Below are 24,600 nucleotides of genomic sequence, written 5' to 3'. Positions count from 1 at the left end.
ATTTTCTTTTAACAATAACTAAACCGTAAAACAACGTTTTGGTTGTACAGTGCTGTCGTTGAAAAGCATTTTTATTTTTAAGAAATGTTGTTCTCTTCCAAAGATGGCAGTACTGTAAGAGAACGCCACGTCAACTGCCGGATATGAAGCGTAAAGGAAGAACGTCCCATTCTTTCTGCCTGGATTGAACCATCGAAGAAGTCAGTGAAGCTCTTGTGTTAGCCAAGGCTGCCCAACCAGCCATCTTACACGGAAACGAGGGAGAAGCTCGAGTTGGTCGCATTGGCGCAAGAAAAGGTGTTTGGTACATACTGAACGGTAATGACTCAAGACGTGAAATATTTAAATAAGCTAGTACTTTTAAGTGGACTAGGAGTGCTCATTTTAGGTCGTGGCGTTTAGGCAAAAAGACGTTAGTTCGAACAGTGTAAGGCAGTTACACGAACAATACTTGGCCTGTGCTCACACCTCGCCATTCGCTCTCACTGTGTTATTTTCGCCCAATGGTAGCCGACTCGTTTTTAATCTATATATGTGTTGCGAGGCAGCTCTCAAGCGGATTACTTTTTGCCTAAAGCGACGCGACCGTGACGAGCCACTTTGCTCGCAACGCTTCGAGCTAGCCCAGGCCGACGAATCCATTTGTGAACTCGTCGGCCGCAGCCATGTTTATTGAAGTCTTAAATTTAAGCTTTACCACGCCTAACTTCTCCATGGCCTGTTACTCTTTTCACATTAGGTTTTCTTAACGTCTCTTTTGTCGTTCTCATTTTTGTATTTTATCTAGCATTGAGCCCCACCCGTGAGTACTTTGCTTTTTTTGCGCTTAACGGTTGTTTTAAAGCATCGTCGGTAAATTAATGTTGCTTACCTGATAACCTTTTAGTTTTGGTCCACTCTCATAGTGTAACACAACGAAATAAAGTCAACACTCAAAGGTGGCTGTTGAGTCTCTTGAAAAGCACAACATATTCCTGATAATCAAGTCTGCTGTTGATCTTTATTAGACGATATCCAGCTTTAGCTAAAAGTAATCACTGTGGCTTTATTAGAACATACCTTGATTCATTTTCATGATCTGCAACTCGTTGTGTTTCACTTAAAAATTGAAGTGGCAAACTGGTCCAGTTGTACTGAATGTTTCAAGCTTCTTAACCAAGTGTGTTACTTCACTGCATTTTAAAACTTTCAGGTCTGGATTCTCAGTACACAACCCTTTGTCTCGGGCTCATCATCTGATCAAAACAAGTCTTGTTTTATAAATGTTATCATTGATTGAGATAAGGAATTGGAGCATTGGACAAGCATTCATATAGCAAGAGCTACAGCTACAAAAACAAGTGAATTTACAGTCAAAGGTGCCCAAAATTCCCTCTCTCTGTCAGCAGCAGGGCATCTTATTCCTTCACCATGTCGGAGGGCCGCATCTATGTCGGGAATCTGCCAATGGATGTCCAGGAGAGGGACATTGAAGATCTCTTCTACAAATATGGAAAAATTCGTGAGATTGAATTGAAGAACAACCGAGGCACTATCCCGTTTGCCTTTATTCGATTTGAAGACCCACGGTGAGTTTTGGGGATGGATCCAGCTTCATCCCCATTGGGTATCAAGTGTTTTCTGTACTAGTTCCTCAAGTGCTCCCGGCAGGAAATGGATCCGCAACGTGTCTGTAACCGGCCCACCTAGGTAAGGAGTTCTGTGCTCTCTTCTCTTAGGGATGCGGATGACGCCGTCTATGGAAGGAACGGATATGGATATGGAGACTCCAAACTACGTGTGGAGTATCCTCGATCCTCAAGTAAATTTAATCCAATGGGAGGTGGAGGTGGTGGTGGAGATAGAGGAAGTGGACCCAGAGGACGATTTGGACCCCCGACACGGAGGTCTGAGTTCCGTGTGATAGTGACTGGTAGGTGGACATCTACAGTTGTAGCCCATTAATAATACCCCTTGGATGTCAAGTGGACCATTAGGAAGTGGACATGCAGAGTCTCGGGTGTCTCTTGCCCTCCCATGGCGGACGACAGCATAAAGGGACTTGTAGTTAGAAGTCAGGAGCTGCAAGGTAGCTATATCTCATAGCAAATGGATGACAAAGGCACTCGTAAGATGCAAGGCAAGAATTGTTGACGTGTGTCCTCCTCGGTCTCTAAGTGGCGGACTGGAGGACAAGCGGACAAACTGATGGCCGTCAAGAGTCATAGGCAGGTCTTGGTCCTGTTTGAAGGTCAAAGAGGGACGTCCAAGATTATTGGCAGGCATTTTTTTTCTTTCATCCAAGGCGGACTGCAGCATACAGGGACTAAGAGGACAGTGCATTTATGGTCTTCACGGCGGACCGCAGGACAAAAGGACTGGTATAAAAGTGGACATTGATAGACAGATGTTTCTTGCTCCCATGGCGGACTTCAGTGTAAAGGAACTGGTAGAGAAAATCTTATCTTGTCCTCCTTGCTCTTTCATGGTGGACTCGACGACAAAAGGACTTATTGGACAGTTAACATTCATTGCAACTACATGCAAGTCGTTCCTAGGGAGCTATCCTTGCTCTCTCGTGGAGGACTGGAGGACAACGGTGAGATGGATTTCACCAGTCGCAGTCTTGTATCACTGAACATGGCCTGAACGACAAGGCCCATGATAAAGGACATCCAGAGTTATCAGAAGAAGTTTTTTCTTTCACTCATCGTCGTCCGACTTGTAGACAGAGATCATGAATCATAGGCAGATAGGTCGATTATGGAGATTGTGAGAAGGGACAAGTGGATGGATGTCCTGAGTCAGAGTCAGATACTGTAAATCACTCACGGTGGACTGTACACAAGTAGAGGATGTCATGAATCACAGCCTTGTCTGTCTTCTTGACGGTGCACCGAAGAGATTACTAGGAAAGATGTCCAAAAATCATTGGCGGATGTTCATTCGTGAGAACAGCAGCACAAAGTGACCCGTATACGCACGTCCTACATCGTGAGGGTGGGGGGGGGGGGGGGGTTCGCTCTCATGGTACACTGAACCACAAAGGGACGACTAGCCGAATGTCATGCGTCACAGGCAGGTGTTAAAAGTGTGAACTGAAAGACAATGGGTCCAGTTGTCACGAGGATGCACACATTTGTAGGAAACGTTTTTTCGTCGCTCATGGCGGACTTGACCTCCAGTGGACGAGTAGAAAAATGGAATACAGTCATTGCCGTTTCTCATGGCAGGCCACAGTATGAAGGGACTTGTTGGAAATGATGAGGCAGATGTTTCTCACCCTCTCATGGCAGACTGAAAGACAAAGAGACTAAATAGACGGATGCTAACGACAAGTCTAGGTGATGGCGGACTGAATGAAGTCATGTGGTGGACCGGAAGAATTAATATATGGATGGGAAGAAAGTTGCATTTCTATCACGGTGGTCAAGGTGCCTGAAGTAGATTTCACGTTGGCTAGAGTTAGTGAAATCTTCATATTCAGCAAAACAATGACTGGTAGGTCCTTGTCAGTCTTAAATTTAGGTCCCTTGTTTCAGGCGGACCCTTTGAAGCTTAGGCCTTTTAAAGGTTTTCTTGATTACTTGAGAATTTGGTAGAGTTGCATCCCACAAGTGTTTGTTAGTACTAATGTCGGGGCTCCCTTGAATAGATGACCGCCCCAAAAATTTGATTGGGTAAGAAGTTAATTTGGACAGTTTAGATTTCACAATCGGTGTTTGCCGTCTCAGGACTACCGCCAAGTGGCAGTTGGCAGGATCTGAAAGATCACATGCGCGAGGCTGGCGACGTCTGCTTTGCTGACGTGCAGCGCGATGGGGAGGGCGTGGTGGAATTTCTCCGCCGAGAGGACATGGATTACGCTTTGCGCCGACTGGATCGCACAGAATTCCGTTCTCACCAAGTGAGTGGAAGACCCCGTGGTACGCCCCTCCAAGTCGGCCGGCGGAGCGCACATTCACTTTTGTCCTCGTTTGCAGGGTGAGACCGCTTACATCCACGTCTACGAGGATAGAGGCACCCCCAACTGGGGTCGCTCGCGGTCCCGCTCCAGATCCAGAGGACGCTTTTCGCCGCCCTACCGTGGATCACCGCCACCACGTTACCAGTCCCCTCCTCGCATGTCCCGCCATAGTCCGCCTCGGAGATCATCCAACCACAGCCCACCACCTCGTCACTACCGCTAAAAGCTTAGGATTCACGGAGGAAACGAAGGAGATTTTTTTTCCTTTTTTTTTAAACCACCTTTGCCATTGTAAGACTTTGTTTCTTCCTGCATACATTCCATGGCTACTTCCCTTTTTGTGTGCGTGTGTAACTTTAATATCCTTGTGTGTTGTCTCCATGCAAGATTTTGACCCATTTGATATGCATCGTGGATTAGTTTGCTCAAATTAGTTTTCACAATGTTAAAATATCGAGGAGGCGTAGTTTTGCAGCTTTATCTTAGAAAATTGTTTTCAAGTAGAATCTGACGCTAATCTGATTTAGAACAAATTAATGAAACTTCAAATCTGGACACTGCAAGGCGTATTTTTTTTTCTTTTTCGTACGCGCCTGACTGAAGTAGGTGGAATTACCATTTTGTGTGCATCTGTAACTTTTACAATAAAATGTTAACTTTCTATGACTTTGTCATTAATTTAAAAGTTTATCACTGCAGAATGCAACTACAGTGGGATGTTGAGGTACCAATACAAGTTTAATTTGTTCAAATTGAGCCAAATCCCCCGCCTACTGCCCGGAGACGGCTGGGATAGGCTCCAGCACCCCCCGCGACCCTAGTGAGGATCAAGCGGTTAGGAAGATGAATGAATGAATGAATGAGCCAAATCCCGGATCCCGGGTTGTAGTGTTATTCTCTGGTACAACCTACCTGAATAAAACGGTCACATTTTTTCACAGCTCAAAAAAACACAAGGGACGTGAAATGCAAAATATAATATTTTAATTCACAATATATTCTAACAAGTCACATTTTTAAGACAGGAAAACAATAAAATTTGTCTTCAATGGAATATTTTTTTTCTGAACTCCGTTCATGGTCAGATAAAGCCCACGTATAGACACTGTATTGCATTTGATAAATGTGCAGGATTTAAAAGGTGCAATGGGTCTCACATTGGATTAGCGATTTTTTTTTTGGGGGGGGCACAGCAGCCAACAACATGGGGTGTGTTTCAGAGGAACACATGGCGACAACGAATGAATATGAAACACTGGTGCTATCAAACAAGGATTCATATGTATGTAACTGTATGGCCACAAACCACTGCGAAGCTACCAGTGAAAGGTAAGTTGACCTTAAAACCAGAAACATCTCAAAGAGCAGCTGAAAAGATGTGAAAATGGCATGTCAATGTACGAATACGCTGTACAGCACAAAGTGAGCAGTCTCAAAATGAATTGTCGACGTTCATCTCAATTGAAACTGTTCAAAGGGCAAGCGAGTACCAAAATGACAATTGCGGAATGATGTTTTTTGCAGACAAGCGGTACCAGAACAGAACCCAAAAAAATTTAAAGCACCAAGGATCTTCTCCAAACTCAAGACGGGTGCCAACAGAAGTTATTGAAAGACAAATTGGCAACCAGTGGCACACATCTTGGCCACACACAGCCATCGCTTGTCCCCACCCCTATTTTTTTTCTTTACAGGTATGCTGATCAAAACCAGCTCAGCGTTAGATGCCGTTCGGAAGGTATGCCTTCAAATTACGCTTTGTATCCCTGAAAGATGGAAACATTTAAGGCAAAATTAACATCCTGAAGCTGTTTCAACACAGGTACATTCACAAGGTGAACATTAACACTCAAGAATCAATCTGCTGGCCTTTACCTCTCAGTAGTGACGGGAGCGACTGAAAATCTTCAGTTGACAATCAGGTTTAACCACTTAAGACCCTTACTACATTTAACACTTTTTTTTTAACTTGATACTCAAAAACAGAAATGGCAGATGAAGAACAGAGTCCAGATTCACTTGTTTTCTATGAGCGTCTGCACTTTGTGGACCAAATCTCGAGCCATTGTGAGGACCCGTGGGATGTCATGTCGCTCGGCCATTTCTGAGAAGACAAAGGGAAGTCCAATGTCAGAAAAAAAAGGATTGTACTGCTAAATCAGGGGTGCAGATTACGTCGATCGCGGTCCACCAGTAAATCGCGGACTGGTCATGGGGCCACGGTATATACTTTACCGTTGAAAAACTTGATGATGTCAGTAAAGTCCATGTTGTTCTCCAAAATGATGTCCCTGTACATTTCCACCAGCGCCAGTGCGATGAAAAGCACAAAATGCTCCGAAGTGGTGTACGCCGCCGCCCAGATGGTCTCCCACACGGAGAAAACATCATCGTACACCATTTCTCGATAGAACAAAAAAAAAAATGCTGTTAGCTTGAGAAGGATCCTGCCCCACGTTCGGGTTGACGCCTCACCTCTTTTAAAGTCCAGTAGGAACCATCGGTAACAGAAGTAGAAGTGGGTGTAGTCGCCATTCTGCTGCATCAACTCAAACAGCTCAGAGTCCAGGATCTATTGTGCAGACAAAACTAATCAGCTCAAATCTCGCATCTTTTGACTTGTGCGTAAGTAACCGCGCATACCTGAATGAGCGAGCGCATGTTGGCAAAGTGAGAATCCATGGCGCCCCCGTGAGGAAAGTTCTGGTTCATCCTTTTCATCAGTTCGGTGAAGCAGCTGAACGCCATCACCTCTACGATTAGCGCGACCGAAGAAAACAGTTGTCGGAAAACGCTAAATTGAATGAATCGTCAATCCTCCACCCTCCTACGACAATCGTGGCAAAATGTTGCCTTATGGCAGTAAAAGAGTTAGATGACCTTCGGCTAAATTCTCAGAGCCCAATAACGACGAAACACTCACCGTCGTCCAGGATAACCAGCAGGGGAGCTAGTATGTCGCACATGCCCTGGACGTAACCCGTGTCCAAGTGTTGCCACACGTAGCTACGAAACATCGCAAACAGCCCCAACGAGTGATGAAAATCGTTAAGAGAATTCCAATTCAACTTCCAAGTCCAGTGGTCTTTGTTACCTGCACATGATATTCCTCAGCCTGTCCAGATTTTCTGGAGTGAAGTACCAATACGTGCGGTCGCAACGTCTGACGTCTTTGTCAATGCGATGCAAGTTGATTAGGTACATGTCCATGGTCTCTTGCTGCCAGTAGAGTAAAAAGAGGTCAGTGAGTTTTGTTTATTCGTTAAAAGTGCAGCGGAAGCGCAATCTATAAAGGCCAGTTTTTCCTACCCGTTTTTCTTTTTTTTTTTGGAGCTGAACTTCGAATTCTGTGGTTTGTGGCTATTCTGTATGCTACCAGTTTACACTTACAGAGTAGATTTGTTGAGCCGACGAGTCTTCCCGTATGGACTCTGCGACCACCTTAGCAGATTCTGGTGCGGAAAACGGGTTTGCCGCATCGGGCTCATCTTCAGACAGCCCTTGGTCGGTGTCCTCAGGACTGGTGTTGCAAGCGGTGTCCACGAGATCCTCGCATGCCAGCTTGGCTCTCTGAGCCAGACACGCAGGCGGGGCCGCAAGTATCGTCAAGGGCCTGGTGTTCAGTTCTTCGAGGTTTACGCAAGCCACCCCGGAAGGAATGTCCTCCATCTCCAGAGCGGAAGGAGAGTCATCGGAATCCGGGGACTGCCAAGTATGGGACGATAGAGAAAGGCTCCCGCGGGATGCCGACTGGAGAGCATCGAGTACTTGCCTGACCGGTGAGTTTGTGCAGCCCGACAGAGTTCTGGCTTCAGACGATCCCGAATCCGCCGACTCTGCATTGTCTACCTCCAAGAGACAGGCCGTCAACAATTGCGAGCGCAGGCTGTCAAATGCTTCTTCTTTTTCAGAAGTCCCTGGATCTCTCCCGATGGTTGTGATATTGTTTTTTTCAGATGGATCATTTTCTTGATCGTGTCTATTTTGTGCTTGAAGGGTCTGTCCGAGTGGTGGGGCTTGGAAATACTCATTCTGAATCTCTTTTTCCAGCTTAATAACATCGGTATTGTCCGGTGGCGCTCTTCGTTCAATGAATGCATTTGCGGTATTTGTGTTTTCAGGTTTCTCCTCGGCTTCGTTCCTCTCCATCTTTTCACTCGCTAATAGGCTCTCCTTTGGCACTGACTCAAGCACCTTGACTATCCCTGGCAGTGATTCGGCTGTCGATGCCTCACTCAAGATGCCCGATGCCTTCGCAGACTGCTGAGAGGTTGCAGATATACAAGCGGGCTCCGTTAAAAGAAGGTAGCTGTCGCAAGCTGGTGATGCTTTCGATACATTCTCACAGAATGGGTTGCTCGACACCGAGGGAGCAGCTGAGATGCCCTTTGTTGTACTCTCGTGCTCCGTTTGCACTCCTTCAGGCCTCATCTCTGGGGGATCCACAGTATCGACTGATGCAAACACCTAACGGATGGAAGGAAGGTGAGTGACGAGAGAAAAGCAGATGCGGCGTAGAACTGCATTGCTAGTATGTGGAAATTGCTCCGAATGTTCTGGCCGACAGCTCTCGATATAAAATGTCGCCAAACTGACTTGATAGCTCGTAGATAAATATTAAGTCTCAGCCCCCACCCAATTAAGTGTAAAATGAAAACATTTTGTTCTGTCAATTTTTGAAAATGGCTGCAGTAACGCTGGATGCACACATTTAGATGTCGCTTCCTGAAACTCACGCAACCTTTTAAAGATGCTGCATTTGAATCTTACCGGTGCACTACAACTGGAGTCACTTTGTGAGTGCGTGTTGTGCGGATCTGAGCTGCTGCATAGAGATGACTGCAATGATGAGGGGGTGTGGGGGGGAAAGCAGAACTACATGTCAGAAAAGTACAAAGGCCACTGTAGTTCCCTTTTGACACGTGGCGCTAAAACGTCGACTTACATCTGTGCTAATGGTGGAGTCCTGCTCCACCACCGGCGCTCGCTCGACACTGTTGCCGGACAAACACCTGGCGAGGGCTTCCGCGTGTTTCTCCCGCTCCTTCTGCTGCACGATGGCCTCGCAGCCTCGCCATTCCTTCATGATCTGCTCGTACATGAGACGCATCTGCTCATCAATCTGAACCCGAGACAAAGGAGAAAAAAAAAATCAACACAAAATTCTCATTTTGAAGTTAAAAAAAAGAAAGAAAAAATACCTCAAGCCTCGATTTCTTTGTCATTGTGAACCGGTAGTGTCCCAACAGGAAGGGCCAGACTTCCTTGCGCAGTGAAGGTGCCACGCCTCCAAAATAGACCAGTCTGTGTATCTCAAGCTCCTCGTAGGCCTGAAAATGTTTTTTTTTTTGGAAAAATTTATTGTGACGACTGAAAATGATGTGCAGTCACTAAAGCGGCGTACGCGCACAGCGTCAATTGGGCCAAATCCCAACAGTTTCCCTCCCTTGCTACCAAAGTCAGAATAGGCCCAAACATTTGACAAATATTCCATAAGCAATTATCTTGTGATATGGTGTGTGTTGATCAATGTTAAAAACTGCCCACGCGTAACCCCTTTCTGTGCAACTCTTACAGAGCTGTCATTGAGAAACGTGGCCCAGACGTCGGCAGAGAGACCTTCCCGCGCATCCGAGGGCACTTTAGAGAAGACTATGGTGGTGTTGACCAGAGCAGAGAGGTGGGTGCGAACGGTGGACAGGTGACGGCAATACGCCAGCCCTGAAGTGGAGGGGGGGGGGAGAAATAAAAGTTCTTATGAGAACTGTTGTATTCAATGAGAGATTGGAGTGGAATTTGCACTCACATCCATAGAATGCACGCGAGATGATCTGGTACTTCATGGTGTCACAGAGGAGCTTCAGAGGAGCCCTTGGTACCGCAAATTGAATGAGATCCACGACAAGATCTTGATATGGAAAGAAGGCACTGTGGTACTACCTTTCCTGATTGCAGCCACTCGGCAAGGAGCTATCGGATGATCCGGTCTGAGAGCAGGAAGAGCCAGAGGACTTCCTGGGTGGCGGTTGCCACATATTCATACCTTGGTCTATCAGCTCTAAGGGCACTGCACAGGAGCCAAAGGAGAGTCACAATCTTCCATTGCCGAAACCTCATCGCAATTTAGCATTGTCCATCTAACGAACTTACTGAACTCCATTTGATTGCCAGGAAGGAGGATCCGAAACACGTAATCCGTGGCCTCGTCATCCTCTTTATCAGACACCGAGTCGCATGAGCTATGCGGGCTCCTCCTCCGCAATTTGGGGAAAACCTTTCCCTACGTATGAAAAACAAAACCATTCAATCCACACCAAACCCCCGGTGACATGACGTCCAAGAAGTAGTCAGTCACGCCCACCTTTCCTCTCTGGTTCCAAAGCGGCGGGTCCAGCTGACCGTGAGGAAGGAGGCCCGTCTCCAGACAGGTGAGAAACTGGAGCAGGTGGCCCCCTTTGGGGAAGTGCAAAGGGGGCCTTTGGATACCGTCCTGGCTGACCAACACCAGGGTTCCGCCACTGTTAACTGAGGAAGCAAGGTTTCAAAGTTGGCGGGCATGAACACTCCTCCCAACCTCAGAAATGAATTACCTTGCTGGTGACAGTGGAGATAGACTATCTCCTCCAAACGAATCGTCATGGCGTAATCCCAGTAAACACTGTGGGGGAGTGAGGGATGGAGATATTGAAAACACGTTTGTCCTTATTAGAGCAACTCACTGTTGGGCCGACCTCTTCTCAGAATCCAGCTCCCCCACGTTGCCATTCATGAGCTGATTGGGCGTCCATTTGAGTGTCATCAGCTCTCCCGTTTGGTGCAGGGAGAGGTAGCCGGGAATGGCCTCCATGTCGTCCCGCTGGAGAAGCACGGTAGTAGCGTGCAGGTCAGTTGATTAGGTATGGCAAGAGTCCACAAGGCAGTCTTTGATACATAATTCGTTTGTGCCGGAACCTCGTGAGATTGTGAGGTGTGGGATGATGCCGACAAGGTTGAATTTACAGTGCTTAGTTCAAGTGAAAAAATAAGTCAACCCCTGCCCTCTCTTCCACTTCCCGGCCTAATTTGTTGCCATGAAAATGGGCACTTGGACCTGACATACCGGCTGCACCAGGACATTGTTCTTGCCAAAAAGCAGCGTGGCTCTGGAATTTTGGTGCAGGGATTCCACGTACTCTCTCGCCCACACCAGAGGGCGGTCGTCCATGCTGCCACTGGACTGCCTCTTTTGAATCTATACGGTGACCAAAAAAAAAAAAAATGAGGATCGGATGCTTAAATGGCTCTCACTCAATAATGAACTAACCAAGGCAGGCCTCCTGGAGGGAGAATCCTGTCGACAGTGGCCACTGTGGATGCGGTGCCTCTGTACGAGCTCGTCAGCTGATGGGTCCGTCCAGAAATGGTCGGCGGTCTTGACTTGGGTGTACTCCAACGCGCAGGGACCGACTGAAAGGCACCGTCAAGGAACATGTCACAAAAGCAATACAACCCCCCCGCCCCCCAATTAAAAAAAAAAAGTGTTTTCTCAATCTGACAAAGTTGGCAGCGTTGTGATTGGATGTTTTGACACTCGCATGATGACCACGCCAGGCTATAACGGCAATTAAATTTACCCAATAGTGATGCAAGAATTTGTCCATCCACAGGATCCATCAGCATGGCTTCTTTCTCGTAAAACGTGCTACAGGAGACAAATGGATCATTTTAGATGTCTCGCAGATGAGTGTGACTAACGGGATATATTAGAATGTACGCAATCGGGTACCTGGAGTTCTCCACCAAATACAGGATGATTTTATCCAGTAGCTTCTCCAGTAAAGCCGTTCGGATCCACAAATGTTTGAGGGCTTGAGGTGGAAGGTTGTTCAACTTGGTCTGTCGGCCGCAGTCGTTGTTGCCCTGTGAGGAATTGTTCTGTTTGCTGGAAGGACATGTTTAGATACCAGATCTAAATCAAATTCATTTAATCATTGAAGGAAAAAAGAAATGACAGGGTGTGCTGCGAAAGTGAAACCTCTCGACGGAATGCCCCTCAGCACCTGTTTTCGATCAGTTGCTCCAGCTCTTGGACCTTGTGGCAAAGTTGCTCTGCAGGCGTGAAGCTTTTGGCCACTTTCATGAAGAGCGCCGCCACCTTGTTGCTGCACAGCAGTCCCGCGATACGCCGCTTCAGCCCGTGCAGCACACAGGCCTCCACGGTAGCTACACACACACACACACATCGGAAACCATTTTTTCTCAATGCAGTGATTCTTTGACACAGGATTGCCCCCAATTTAAGTTTAAATTCTGAGCTGGGTGGGGGTCCACGGAAACTTTTACCATTCCCCACCCCCGAGATTGACACCCACGACTATAATTACACTTTGACTATAAAAACTTACCACACTAGTTTATTTCATTCATTCATTCATCTTCCTAACCGCTTGATCCTCACTAGGGTCGCGGGGGGGTGCTGGAGCCTATCCCAGTTGTCTCCGGGGCAGTAGGCGGGGGACACCCTGAATCGGTTGCCAGCCAATCGCAGGGCACACAGAGACGAACAACCTTCCACGCTCACACTCACACCCAGGGACAATTTAGAGTGTTCAATCAGCCTGCCATGCATATTTTTGGAATGTGGGAGGAAACCGGAGTACCCGGAGAAAACCCACGCAGGCCTGGGGAGAACATGCAAACTCCACACAGGGAGGCCGGAGCTGGAATCAAACCCGGTACCTCTGCACTGTGAAGCCGACGTGCTAACCACTGGACTACCGGGCCGCCTAGTTTATTTCTTGATACCCAATTTTACACACTAGCATTTTTTTCAGAATTAAAACAAGGCTGAAACAGACTAATGACATGTCGATGGGAAACTTGAACCCAATTTGTGCAGCGACGTACATGCAATGGGATTTCATAACTGTATCACCACCCCCCCCCCCCCCCCCAAAAAAATAAAAAATAAAACCAGGTGAAAGGTAAGCACAGGTGGCACAATGGACCCAAACACTGTTGCTAGGATATGAGGGACATGAGTCTCACACGCACACACCTCGCTCCTGGTTAGCATCAACACCTCCCAGGGGTGTTATTTGACTCAAATTCTTATCTGGCCACCTTTGACAAACGCACCACGCTTACTTTCGGGGAAAATAGCTGCCACCGGTGCTCATGCAAAAAGATCTAGTAAGCCATTTCATGCATGTGTAGTTAAACAAGCGGAGCTATTTAAATTAATTCTCAAAGCATAATTAATGGCACGTTCAACACGTTCCTGAGGGCTTTGCGAGCTTGTTCATATTCCGCAATAGTGACTGGATATACTGTAACTGCTCTGACTTGATTAAATGATAGATATTTCCTTCTTAATGATCGGGGTCCTTGAAATACATTTTCAGATACATGCACTTGCGGGGGAAAAATAAATTGTGAGTGTTCAAGCAAGTTGAGCCCCAACCACCCGCCGCCACCCGAAAATGAAAATCATTTGTCAGAATAATATCAAAGCAATCCCAGGAAAATATGCATGTCTTTTTTTTTTTTTTACCGCAGAATGAAACGATGTGGCTGCTGTCGGCGTGCACAAATTTCCTCGTCACCGCCTCCTCCATGATCTGTTTCACCTACGGAACAAGAAGAATAAGTGTTGATTCACGACCCATCAGAAATCTATTTCGTCCCAGTTAAGTCCCTCCGGCGATTTGATATGTTTATAAATGATTTTGTATTGGTAAAGCACCGGGAGAGGGGCAGAAAAAATAAATAAATCCCCGAGCCGTGTCTGACAACAGCCACTGCTACTCCGTCGAAACAAGCCATCAAAACAAGCACTTAGGATTTGTAGTAGACAGCGTTACCAATTCCTTCAAGGTGGAGAAAAGCAGACGTGACATTGTTCTGACCTTGACGAGCTCCTCAGCCACAGTATTTTCATGCAACAAGTTGGATGATTCCGCACAGTGAATTGCGGCACCAAATACACTCATGATGCCTAAACTGTGAAAATCTTCACATTTCATTTATGTTACTCCTCTTACTTTACTGTGGGTCCTTTCCTCTGCACTATGTTTTTTCACACAGGTTTTCAATGGGGTTGAGATCTGGGGACTGAGATTGACGTGAGAGGAGCTTAAATATCCATCTGGGCCATACTTGTCACCAGATATGTTATACTGTTTTTTTTGTAGTTGTTGTGCAAAAAAATTGCTCTAAATAACGGTATTGTTATTACAGTAGTATTACAGTGTCTAGAATTAAAAAAGACAAAATTGGATGCAGAACTGATAGTTTGCAGTGCTGTAGTCTCTTGTTGTTTTTTCCAACCTAGGGCTGTATGAACGGTATTATAGAATGCAAAAAAAAAAAGCAGCCCCTCCTCATGTGTATGTTTGAGATGCAATGAGTCACAGGTGAGGGGGAAGTACCTTTCTTTCTCACTTGGGAGAAAAAAAAAAACAGCCATGTTTTTCCTTCTCCCTATTGGGAATCAACACTGAGAGGTTCCATCTGCTCTCGCTTCAGTGCAATAGGGATCAAAAACCGAAAAGCCACAATAAATTTCCATCGCGGTGAAAGGGAAATGGAAAATGGGTGCGCGCATGTATGTGTGTGAGTGCGCGCGCGCGCGTGCGTGCATCATCACCGTCGTCATCACCAGCATCATCACCGTCATGGCTATATACAGTGTGCATTCTTTTTTAGCTCCTGCGCCGATTCACGCGATAATAAAACGCCAAGATAGGGCCACCCAAAAGCACAACGCACCTCTTTCTTCACATTGCGCAGCAATTTCTGACGAGTCTCCTCTTCTGTCGCGACAGATAAACACAATCAATATTGCATGTGTGCATCTGGGCACGGATCATCTCAATGCATAATAAGACTGTAAATCAGAGTCAATAAGGCTTACCTCCCATGGTTGCAGGTTGCACGCGCGGCAACTGCTTTTCTCGGAAGTGAACAACCCTTGCAAAAAAAAAAAAAAAAGAAGCGTACTCCGTGTTCCTTGCGACTAAATTAAACCTATGTGCTACCTCTCCGTCGACCAACACCCCTTTAAAGACACAGTAACCCCCACCCCCCCGATAACCGATCGTGCAGCTTGGAGGGGCCTCAGGGGGGCTTACGGTGAAATTGTTCGCCCCCTTGCGTGTTTTTGCAGGGTGCACGAGCTGGAGGTGCCGCCTCATTAAGCAGAGTCCTTGCAATTATCCAGATGAAGCTGCGCGGGGGAGCCACGTAACTGCAACAAGGCAACCAACCGGATTTAAGTACTGTTTGGGACTTTGCTATATGATATAATACAAACAAAATCAATGATTCAGTATTAATCCTATGAGTTCTGGCTCGAAGATACATCCACAAGGAAGAAGTGAACGAGGCATCTTCACAAATTATCTGCGCCATTCAAGACTTCTGACTGGGAGGGAAAATGTAGTGCGAATAGAATACGGCGACAATCAAAAATAAAGCAAAGTAAGTACTGTCTGTAGGGTATAATTAATAACCCCAGTCCCCCATGCATTACATGTGCCCCCGACCCCCGCCCTTTGGCGGGTCTGCCTTGGGACAGTATAAGTATAATTCAGTGAGATGCCTCAACTCCTTGCAGCTCATCTGTACAGCACTAATAATTTCAATGTGGAAAGTTGATTTGACATACAAGCTGAATCACGGAACGAATTCAAATCAAGCATCAATGTGTATGAAATACTAATTATTATATAATGCAACGTAGCATATCATATACAGGTATTTGTCAATCGTATTTTTCCTTCATACGGTTCGAATTCTATGCAGGTTAAGTGGACGTACGGGATGCGGAAGTGAGCGAGGAAGCGAACAAGGAGGTACATGAGAGAATCGGAACGGGTTCCATCCCATCTTTGTTCAACAGTAGGCAGGGCAGATGGGCTGAGAGAGCGAGAGAGTTGTTGCTTTTTGTCTCGACAACCATAATCGACTGCTGCTCGACTGGCTCACTCACTATTGTCCACTCTTCTGTTTTGTTTGAATAAGCGTCTGTAAGGGGGGATGTCAAAGCGAGTGCGAAGCAAAGAGGTCTGCGCAGACTGCAGCGCCCCGGGTATGTCAAACAAGCTAACTGCCTAGCCGCCGTGCTAACCTGCTATAGCCTCCAACACAACCGTGCAATTTTTGCCTGCACTGTATTACGATGGTGATGCTAACCTACAACATAGCTGATTTACTACACATAATGTCTTCTATTTGTTACGATTGTGGTTTAAATGTGTCCGTGGTAGTGTTTTTGCTTGTGTTTGTGCGCGAGCTGGAGCGAACTTTTCTGCTTCTCGCGATATTTTCATTCGTAGTCTGATGATGCTCACCAGCTGTCAATGCTGCGTCGTCGTGAATTGTAGATTAGCTGGTGAACGTTTGTTGCTAAATGGCCAGTAAAGCGGCATAATGTTTCTTATGATATTTCAGGGGGATGACCAAAGTATATCAGTCTGTCTATCCGTGCATCCACCCATGTAACAAGGGGCCAAATCTTATCTCTCATTTATTTGTGAATGCACATTATTCGTTTCCGTGTGTGAGAATGGGTTCTATTTATCACATTCCGTTCGTACGCAGGGAATATAGCGCGCATTTTTTCAATTTAGTGTTGCACTGTAGCTATCATGAACCTACACTAATGCAACGGTCAGGTGTTTTTTTTTCCGTCGGCTCCTTTGGTGTAGGTAAAAAACACATGCTCTCTAGTGTTTAAGTCTCAAGATAAACTTAGCCCAACTCCCATGAATGGCAAGAGTTTACGAGCATCACTGAATACAAACCTAATTTTCCGTTTTACAGAGCCTCGCTGGGCCTCCGTCAACCGGGGTGTGTTGATCTGCGATGAATGCTGTAGCATTCATCGCGGTTTGGGACGACACAGCTCCCAAGTCCGGCATTTGACCCACTCAGTGTGGCCCCCGTCCCAGTTTCAGGTGACCATTGGTGATAGCGATAGGACCACTTCTGTAGCTGTTTGCGTACCTCACACATTAATGGAGAGTTTAATGACTCGTTTTAGATGGTCCAGACACTTTACGGAAATGGAGCTAATTCCATATGGGAGCACAGCCTTCTGGACCCCTCTTCTTCCTCCTCCTCTTCCTCAGCTAGTGGCAAGCGTAAAGCAAATCCTCAAGATCGTGTTCAGTAAGTGACTGCCACTTACGTTTGGATTTTACTATTGTTATTATTATGTAGCAACTAATTGAGGCGCAGTGTCAATTAGAGAAGAGTACCCCATTTGAGGTTATCCTAATCTTTTCACAACACTACATGACAGACTCAAACCAAATGTGTTCTCTCCAGTCCCAATAAAACAGAGTTCATCAAGGCCAAATACCAGATGTTGGCATTCGTCCATCGCATGCCTTGTCGGGAGGATGACAGCGTGACCGCCAAAGATCTCAGCAAGGTAAGAATTTGATGTCCCATCATGAAGCCAAACTCACTCGTCTCTCTCTGCGCAGCAACTGCATTCCAGCGTTCGAACGGGGAACCTGGAGACCTGCCTGAGACTTTTATCCCTGGGAGCACAGGCCAACTTCTTCCATCCGGTGAATGGAACTATCCAGACGATTGTTTGTGTTATTTCCTTTTCACGTGATATCATGTTACTAATAATATGCCGCTTTTTTTTTTTGGAAACGGGGTCACAGGAGAAAGGAAACACGCCACTGCACATAGCAGCAAAAGCGGGACAATTGTTACAAGCCGAGCTATTGGCTGTGTATGGAGCTGATCCCGGCGCTCTTGACTCCATTGGGAAGACCCCCATTGACTACGCTAGGTAAAGCCAGGCCCACGTGCGTCAATTACAGTCTGAGAGGAGTGTTTACTATTTTTATTTTAATGTGTTAACCAGAGCCGTAACATGGACAAAGTGCTTGTAGTCCACCATGAGCATGGTGTGTGAAACAATGAATGCAGGATGATGATGTCACATGACGGATGACTAATTCAATGAATGTAAGACTGAAGCAAAATTCAGTTGGCCTGCATGCTCAGCCGAACCATTTAGTGGTTTCCTCCCTTCAGCACATTATATATCATTTCCCTTCAAATGTATCGTCTTACGCTTAATGCCAGCGTTTCCCAAATTCTGTACAGCCTGATAATCAATAAACAAACAAAAAAAAAAGAGAGCTCAAAACAGGTCATAGAAAGTGGCACTAGGAGTTATTTCGACAAAAGCAAATTTGGAAAAATACTCATTTCAAACATTTTACTTGGAAAAACAACTGCATCCCAAACTTGTGCTAATGTAGTTTTTTTTGTTTTGTTTTTTAAATATATCTGAGCGGTCGGTTCCTTACATGTTCCAAACTTGATGTTGCAGACAAGCTGGGCATCAGGAGCTGGCCGAGCGCCTCGTGGAGATCCAATACGAACTCACCGATCGCTTAACATTTTACCTTTGTGGACGAAGACCAGGTAATATTGCGAAGCGTCGACCCTAAAGTTTCTTCCGCTGCCTTATGGTTGAAAGTTTGACGTCGATGATTATGTTGTTACAGATCACAGATTTGGCCATCACTTCATCATCCCTCAAATGGCAGACAGGTACACTTGCTTTTATTGTTTCTAACTCTGGGGAAAAAAAAAGGTCACAGTTACTTAGTTACAATTTTGCGGTGTCACCTGTATGGATTGCCATAGCTGTATTATATTAAAAACAAAGAGAAATGCTTTATTTTTCATTGAGTCAATTTTCAAGACAAATACTTTTCCAACATTGCCTTCTTTTGATGACTACAGGAATAAGTAAGCAGCTGATATCTTTTTTTGTGACTGCATGTGCACAATTTTTGGTTTCCTATGAATTAATTTTGAAATGATTTAATTATTATTATTATTATTTTATTTTTTTTCAGCAGTCTAGATTTGTCAGAATTTGCAAAAGCCGCCAAGAAGAAGCTCCAGTCTGTAAGGCGCCTCCTGTTCAATTACATATTTTTAAGTTCATATGATTGGTTGACCGTTTTTTTTTTTTTTTTTCCTGTTCCAGCTAAGTAACCATCAGTTTGAAGAGCTTGCTATGGATGTTTACGACGAAGTGGACAGGCGGGAAACGGACGCGGGTATGATGCAGCAAAAACACTTGGCACACCAAAGACCCAACTATTAGTATACTCATGATTAAGAAATATATTTAATACTTTTTTATACTTTATTTTGCATGTTCTTTTCTAGTGTGTTTGGCCACTCAGAACCACAGCACACTGGTAACAGACACCACGGTGGTCCCTTTCCTGCCAGTCAACCCCGAATATTCCTCCACCAGAAACCAAGCAAGTTTTGCACCCGTTTTTTAATTTTTTTTTTAATGTTCATGTGTGCTGTTTTTAAATGAATGAATTCCGTCCTCAGGGTCGTCAAAAGTTGGCAAGGTTTAGCGCCCACGAATTTGCCACCTTGGTCATCGATATTCTGACAGATGCCAAACGTCGGCAGTGGGGGAACTCCTGCGAAAGTCCGAAAGGTACGAAAATTCATCCGTACCGTTATTCATTTTTAGTTTATTCTCATTTATGTCAAAGAGTAACCGGAGCCTATCACAGCTGAATATATTTACATTAAATAAATTACAGACATTTGTGGGGAAAAAAAGCAAAATACAGCATGATCGTGAGAAGGGAAACTTGAAATCATGATTTATTTCGATGAATTGCACACGCCTACTGCAACAATGACGACATCACTGTCCACTGTATGTCTTCATTAAATGTCTCTGCCTACAGAGAGTGTGGAGCTGATCCTGCAAGGAATAAACAGTCGCCACAGCAGCGAGAGCCAAGACAACGACCAGCCCGACTACGACAGCGTGGCCTCGGATGAAGATCCCGTCCAAGAGGCGACCCGCAGGGACAACGGCACCGAGGGAAGAACCAAGGTTTGCCGAAGCACCTACTTCTTCCGCACACACGATGATCAATTGAATTTCGTTGACATGCACCAGAGCTCTGAGTCATCCGACTTGTCGGACGGTCCCATCACGGTTCAGGAGTTCATGGATGTGAAAAGCGCCCTCACCGCCTCGGAAGCCAAAATCCAACAGCTTCTCAAAGTCAACTGTCACCTGAGCGAAGAACTGCGAGCCATGCAGGGCAAGGTTAGTGAAGTTCTTAACCCGGACGTGGATTGATGATGTCAACGCGGAGTCTCCTTCAGTTGGGAAAAAAAACTGAAAATGATTGGGACGTTGTTTGCTGTAAATTGCATGAACCTGAAGGCAAACTGAACCCGAAGGGAGCTTTCATATAATTCGCAGGAAATTAATTGATTCCGTTTGAGACTTAGTGACGCGCGCACTTTAAAAATTCACAACTCACTGAATTTTGAAGCGATTTTTGATGCGGTTTGCTTGACTGCGAACGTCAGACGTGTGGCTATGATGAAAAAGAATCGGCGTCGGTTAAAAATTCTTCTTCACTAAAAATGATACGTTTTACAGATATAATCGTTGAAAAAAAATAGTTGCCCCTTAGCAAATTGCATCCTTTTGGGATTGTGCAAGCCCTACTTGGAAGTCAAGGCACCACCGTGTCTTAAAATAGCCGACAAAAGGCTTTTTCCATGAGGCTTGGCCGCAATTTCCTCCATTATTAATGCCCCTTGGACCCGCGTCCCCTCTTCCATCCTCCCCAGCTGAACTCCCTTCAAACGGAGAACACGACGCTGCGGTGGCAGGCCCCGGGCTCCCAGCACCAGGTCCAGGGGCCCGTGGGCCGACACCAGACCCGCGGCGGACGCGCCATGTCGATGTACGAGACCGGCTCCATCTCCAGACAGTGCCCCCACCGCGACGACGCCTCTCGGCGGGAGGACGGTGTCGTCTTACAGCCCTTCCCTACCAATGTAAGCGCCACGAGGGCATTTTGGCTCCTGCTCGGCTGTTGACGTGACTCAGTGTACATGGCTGGCTTGGAGCTGGTGGTGTTTTTTTTTTTTTTTTCATTCATTTCATTGGAGTTGGCTCAACTTGGTGTGACCCCTTTTCTAGATAGGGAGGGGTCCTTTGGGAACGGCCGCTTCCTCCCTCCCATCCTTCCCCTCCTCCCTGTCCTGGTCGCGGGATGAGAGATCTCGAAGGGTTAAGTACTGGAGGGCTCCACAAAAAGCACTCCCCCCCCCCCCTACCCCGCCCCGCCCGCCCCCACCCTCTCTTTTTATGCTAGCCGCCTCTCACCCGACGTGGCTGTCTTTTAAAAGCATCTCGGCTTTGACTTGCTCGCTTGTGACTTTTTCTGAAACCGAGTCGCTAAAATCCAGACGCGGGGTCCAAATGTCCTTGAAAGAAAGCTAAAATGTGCTTCATTGCCGTTCGTAAAAAACATTCACTATTCATGCCGGCATTCGTTTGCATCGACTAATTGCATCCCTTCGCTTGCAGTCCCCTTTTGCATCCGACATGTGCATGCTTGTGTGGTTTTGTCTGCGCATTTGGATCGGATGGTCATTTGTCTGGTGTCCCCACAGGGCTGCAGTTTGGAGGCACACGGCGCCGTGCTCAACTATGATGCTGCGCCGACCCACTCTGAACCAGAGGATACTTGGTAAGACATTTTTGGTGCTTTAAGTTATACACTTTTAATGTATTGTATTGTATTAATAATGTAAATAATAAAAAAAATACAAACAGCAACCATCCATACAGGTTTAATAGCTCTCATCCCAATTTAAGATCCCCCTCCCTCCATTTTGTGCACTTTTCAGCAGCCCCCTTGTAGCCTCAGCAGCGGTGGAGTGCGAGACCGAAGGCGAGGAAGACGCCACTGCCCTTCCGTGCACCGAGGACGTCATCTGTAAGACGGAGCAAATCACCAAGAATATTCAGGAACTTCTGAGGGCCGCCCAGGAGACCAAACACGAAAGGTACGCCATCCCTCAATTGTGATTTTTTTATTTTTTACAGAAATTTGCACGTAACTTATTACTTGTCAAAATGGATCATTTGGAGACCTTGTTTATTTTTAAATTGTCCAACTCCTTGGAATTTCAGCCTCTCGACAGGAATGTGAGTATCAGGTATCTGTAGCTAAACACCAAAGCAGACTGCGGAGCTTGGTGTGACATAGTTAAGATAAGATATCCTTTAGTTGCCCCACACTGGGGAAATTTACAATGTTACATTGTTACATTGACCACCGTTCTGCGCTGCTCGTCCCGCAAAACGGGGAAATGAATACTTCGAATTAAGTACGCATCCAGTAAATGACACCCGTTCTACCACTGACCACACGTGTGTTTTTGTCTGTCTCTGGACAGCTTCCTACCATGTTCGGAGAAGATCTGCGTGGCTGTGAAAGAGATGGCCGCTCTGTTTCCCAAGGTAATGCGACACCCCTCCGCAAATGCAGCACGTGTTTACGAAACACCACCACACAATGAGCATTATGCGGTCTCGCCTATTGAATTTTGAATATTGCTCTTTGACAATAGATTCCGAACCCTTCTCTCTCTCATCTCGTTGTCTTTTCCTGGCAGAGGCCGTCCTCGGAGACGGTTCGCGGCTCCCTGTCGCTGCTCACCACCAGCGCCGGCCGGCTGCACGGCGAGTGCCGCGGGCCGTGCCCCCCCGCCGCCGCCGACGTCCAGCTGGTCACGCAACAGGTCATCCAGTGCGCCTACGACATTGCCAAAGCCGCCAAGCAGCTCGTCACTGTGACCACCAAAGAGAACAGCAACTAGCCAGAACCCCCCCCCCCCCTCCCCACCATCCCTTCAACTCAATTCAACCCACCCCCAAATGGTCACTTCACGTCCTTGAGAACTACATTCCTTTATCTTGGAAAATTGAACAGTATTTATTATTACCTTGATCGTGAACCACAATGATACGTCAAGACCAGGGGTTCGCAAACTTTTGTTTCCAAGGGAGAAAGAAATCTAATCAATGGGCCATAGGAATTGAAAAATTGATTTTCAGAAAGAGTAAAAAAGTCCTAACGATATGGAGGACATATTAAAAATGATCCGACCTAATAGTTCATTAAAAATTGTTTGCTTGACCCCAGTTTGGAAACCCCTGGTTTTAGACGGAGGAGAAGATATTACCTCACAACCGCCACAGCTAGCAATTAGCATTTCACTGATAGCAAAGGCGTGATTACATAGATTTGGAGCCAACCTCACTTTCAGTCCATGTGCTCCAAAACAAATAGGATATATTGCCATGGCAACGATGATAAACCCTCGGTATTTGTGGAGGATAAAAGCCGAGCCCTGCTGCGAATAGAAAAGAAATATGAGAAGCTGACCGCCCCTCAAATGTTTGGATATTTTGAATATTAGTAGTTTAAACCATGAATATGTTACATACTATCCTCCCCAAAACACTTAAATAACGATAAAGATAATTGATTTTGAAATATGCACCGGAATTGCCCGTATACAATGAGCCCACCATTTGTTAGCTTGAGCTTTTTTGCAATAGTCTATACGCAGATCAAAAACAAAGCAGTGTAGAATCTGTAACTTCCGCTAACAATCCAGGCTAAATATTGCTCCTTCCTAACCTTAAAAACAAAACAACAAAAAGCAAAAACAAATGACAGCGATATCGCTTCAAAATAGCTTTTTAAAGCCTTACACAAACAAGCAGCGAATAGGTGAAATTTTCAGCAAATAGCCCAGGGCACGTTCCACAGGGGGGAAAAAAATGTGAATATGTGAATTTGTGAATAGCGAACCACAAATAGTCAGGGTTCACTGTATCTGACATCAGTGTTTTTTGGTTACAGCCAAACTTTTTGTGTGTGTGTGCGTGTGTGCGTGTGTGCGCGTGTGTGAGAGTGAGTGGCGTCCTTAGCGGCTCATGTGAAATCCATTTCAAGGACGTGATGCAAATGATGCGGAACCTCGAAAGTGGAACCACAGTCCAAACGTTGCCATCGTGAAGACCTTTAGTCAACGCACGGTCATCGTTTCAATTCAAATGTTGTCTGTAAGTATAAGAATTAGTGTAAGACAACTAAAACCGACTGATTTTATTTCTGGCAGCACCCCACTAAACATATGTCAGGTAGGGTGGGTAGTCTTTGTATCAACTGCCATTTAGTGGCAAATGATTTAATTGTTCTGCCTGTCACTATATGTCGATGAACAAAAGACGCATGCATGATTGGGGTAAATCGTTTTTAGACTGATGGAAATTCGACAGTTTTATCTCACTGATATGTCAAGTCAACAGTATTTATAGAGCACTTTCAAACAGCCATCGCTGCATACAAAGTGCTGTACATGGAGCAATTTAACATGCACAATAAACAGTAAGACAAATCGGTAATAAAGGCGGTAGAAAACCAAGAACAAATCAAAGTCATGCCGAGTCGAATGCCAAAGAATACAAGTGAGTTTTGAGGAGGGTTTTGAAGATGGGCAGCGAGGAGGATTGCCGAATGTTCAGTGGGATGTCATTCCGGAGAGAGGGGGACCAGCAACAGAAAAGGCTCCATCCCCTCTGAGCCTCAGTTTAGTTCTTGGTACTTCTAATAATGTCTGGTCCACAGACCTGAGGCGCCGGGCAGATGTGTAGGGGCGGATGAGCTCAGAGAGGTAAGGTGGCGCGAGATTATTCAGAGATTTGAAAACAAAGAGGAGGACAATGTCGTGAAAGTTAGCAGCCGATGCCCCAAGATCACTCTTTTTTT

The 24,600-nt window shown here is 45.9% G+C and overlaps 3 protein-coding genes across 11 annotated transcripts; 2 read left to right on the top strand and 1 right to left on the bottom strand.

Annotated features, from left to right (window-relative positions):
* Window positions 1-179: 179 nt before the first annotated feature.
* srsf9 (serine and arginine rich splicing factor 9) lies at window positions 180-4,607 on the top strand. Of its 2 annotated transcripts, none has more exons than XM_052051709.1 (5): window positions 180-318; window positions 1,389-1,568; window positions 1,719-1,912; window positions 3,714-3,886; window positions 3,963-4,607. In XM_052051709.1, the coding sequence occupies exons 2-5, from the start codon at window positions 1,411-1,413 to the stop codon at window positions 4,167-4,169; spliced, it is 732 nt and encodes a 243-aa protein (XP_051907669.1). In that variant the 5' UTR covers window positions 180-318; window positions 1,389-1,410; the 3' UTR covers window positions 4,170-4,607. The 2 variants fall into 2 exon arrangements, with proteins under 2 accessions (XP_051907669.1, XP_051907670.1); XM_052051710.1 differs by having other exon boundaries at window positions 183-318; window positions 1,386-1,568.
* Window positions 4,608-4,913: 306 nt separating this feature from the next.
* On the bottom strand, window positions 4,914-15,120 carry sgsm1b (small G protein signaling modulator 1b). Of its 3 annotated transcripts, XM_052051411.1 has the most exons (25): window positions 14,841-15,120; window positions 14,696-14,739; window positions 13,479-13,554; window positions 11,986-12,148; window positions 11,712-11,867; window positions 11,560-11,627; window positions 11,250-11,392; window positions 11,046-11,177; window positions 10,678-10,802; window positions 10,537-10,604; window positions 10,308-10,471; window positions 10,097-10,226; window positions 9,887-10,013; window positions 9,753-9,817; window positions 9,522-9,667; window positions 9,148-9,276; window positions 8,892-9,068; window positions 8,717-8,785; window positions 7,337-8,413; window positions 7,041-7,165; window positions 6,870-6,952; window positions 6,590-6,699; window positions 6,422-6,518; window positions 6,182-6,349; window positions 4,914-6,050 (listed from the first exon to the last, which is right to left on the bottom strand). In XM_052051411.1, exons 1-25 carry the CDS (start codon window positions 15,118-15,120, stop codon window positions 5,962-5,964), a joined length of 4,011 nt encoding a protein of 1,336 aa, XP_051907371.1. In that variant the 3' UTR covers window positions 4,914-5,961. The 3 variants fall into 3 exon arrangements, with proteins under 3 accessions (XP_051907371.1, XP_051907369.1, XP_051907370.1); XM_052051409.1 differs by having other exon boundaries at window positions 6,182-6,518; XM_052051410.1 differs by having other exon boundaries at window positions 6,182-6,518; window positions 8,892-9,035.
* Window positions 15,121-15,287: 167 nt separating this feature from the next.
* Window positions 15,288-23,488, top strand: LOC127591389 (ARF GTPase-activating protein GIT2-like). 6 transcript variants are annotated; one of them, XM_052051510.1, is made up of 21 exons: window positions 15,288-15,406; window positions 15,731-15,780; window positions 15,950-16,016; window positions 16,751-16,884; window positions 16,971-17,098; window positions 17,258-17,363; window positions 17,419-17,505; window positions 17,608-17,738; window positions 18,288-18,382; window positions 18,466-18,511; window positions 18,823-18,874; window positions 18,957-19,029; window positions 19,142-19,239; window positions 19,319-19,430; window positions 19,690-20,060; window positions 20,597-20,806; window positions 20,952-21,041; window positions 21,428-21,504; window positions 21,665-21,823; window positions 22,217-22,280; window positions 22,436-23,488. In XM_052051510.1, the coding sequence occupies exons 3-21, from the start codon at window positions 15,965-15,967 to the stop codon at window positions 22,637-22,639; spliced, it is 2,289 nt and encodes a 762-aa protein (XP_051907470.1). In that variant the 5' UTR covers window positions 15,288-15,406; window positions 15,731-15,780; window positions 15,950-15,964; the 3' UTR covers window positions 22,640-23,488. The 6 variants fall into 6 exon arrangements, with proteins under 6 accessions (XP_051907470.1, XP_051907473.1, XP_051907475.1 ...); XM_052051513.1 differs by lacking the exons at window positions 15,288-15,406; window positions 15,731-15,780 and having other exon boundaries at window positions 18,826-18,874; window positions 19,690-19,841; window positions 19,908-20,060; XM_052051515.1 differs by lacking the exons at window positions 15,288-15,406; window positions 15,731-15,780 and having other exon boundaries at window positions 19,690-19,841; window positions 19,953-20,060.
* Window positions 23,489-24,600: the final 1,112 nt, after the last annotated feature.

The sequence above is a fragment of the Hippocampus zosterae genome, chromosome 18, assembly GCF_025434085.1.
Source record: "Hippocampus zosterae strain Florida chromosome 18, ASM2543408v3, whole genome shotgun sequence".
NCBI classification, from domain to species: Eukaryota; Metazoa; Chordata; class Actinopteri; order Syngnathiformes; family Syngnathidae; genus Hippocampus; species Hippocampus zosterae.
The sequence above is the reverse complement of the archived record's forward strand: the minus strand, read 5'-3'. Positions and strand labels throughout refer to the sequence as shown.

Excerpts from the sequence above, each read along its gene's own strand:
- srsf9 (XM_052051709.1), top strand. The coding sequence starts at position 1,411 with ATGTCGGAGGGCCGCATCTATGTCGGGAATCTGCCAATGGATGTCCAG. Across the intron at positions 1,569-1,718 it reads ATTCGATTTGAAGACCCACG|GGATGCGGATGACGCCGTCT; the intron begins GTGAGTTTTGGG and ends CTCTTCTCTTAG. Across the intron at positions 1,913-3,713 it reads GTTCCGTGTGATAGTGACTG|GACTACCGCCAAGTGGCAGT; the intron begins GTAGGTGGACAT and ends TTGCCGTCTCAG.
- sgsm1b (XM_052051409.1), bottom strand. The coding sequence starts at position 15,120 with ATGAGGCGGCACCTCCAGCTCGTGCACCCTGCAAAAACACGCAAGGGG. Across the intron at positions 9,069-9,147 it reads CAAAGAAATCGAGGCTTGAG|ATTGATGAGCAGATGCGTCT; the intron begins GTATTTTTTCTT and ends TCTCGGGTTCAG. Across the intron at positions 8,414-8,716 it reads ACTCCAGTTGTAGTGCACCG|GTGTTTGCATCAGTCGATAC; the intron begins GTAAGATTCAAA and ends TCCATCCGTTAG.
- LOC127591389 (XM_052051510.1), top strand. The coding sequence starts at position 15,965 with ATGTCAAAGCGAGTGCGAAGCAAAGAGGTCTGCGCAGACTGCAGCGCC. Across the intron at positions 20,061-20,596 it reads TGCGAGCCATGCAGGGCAAG|CTGAACTCCCTTCAAACGGA; the intron begins GTTAGTGAAGTT and ends CATCCTCCCCAG. Across the intron at positions 21,505-21,664 it reads TCTGAACCAGAGGATACTTG|CAGCCCCCTTGTAGCCTCAG; the intron begins GTAAGACATTTT and ends TGCACTTTTCAG.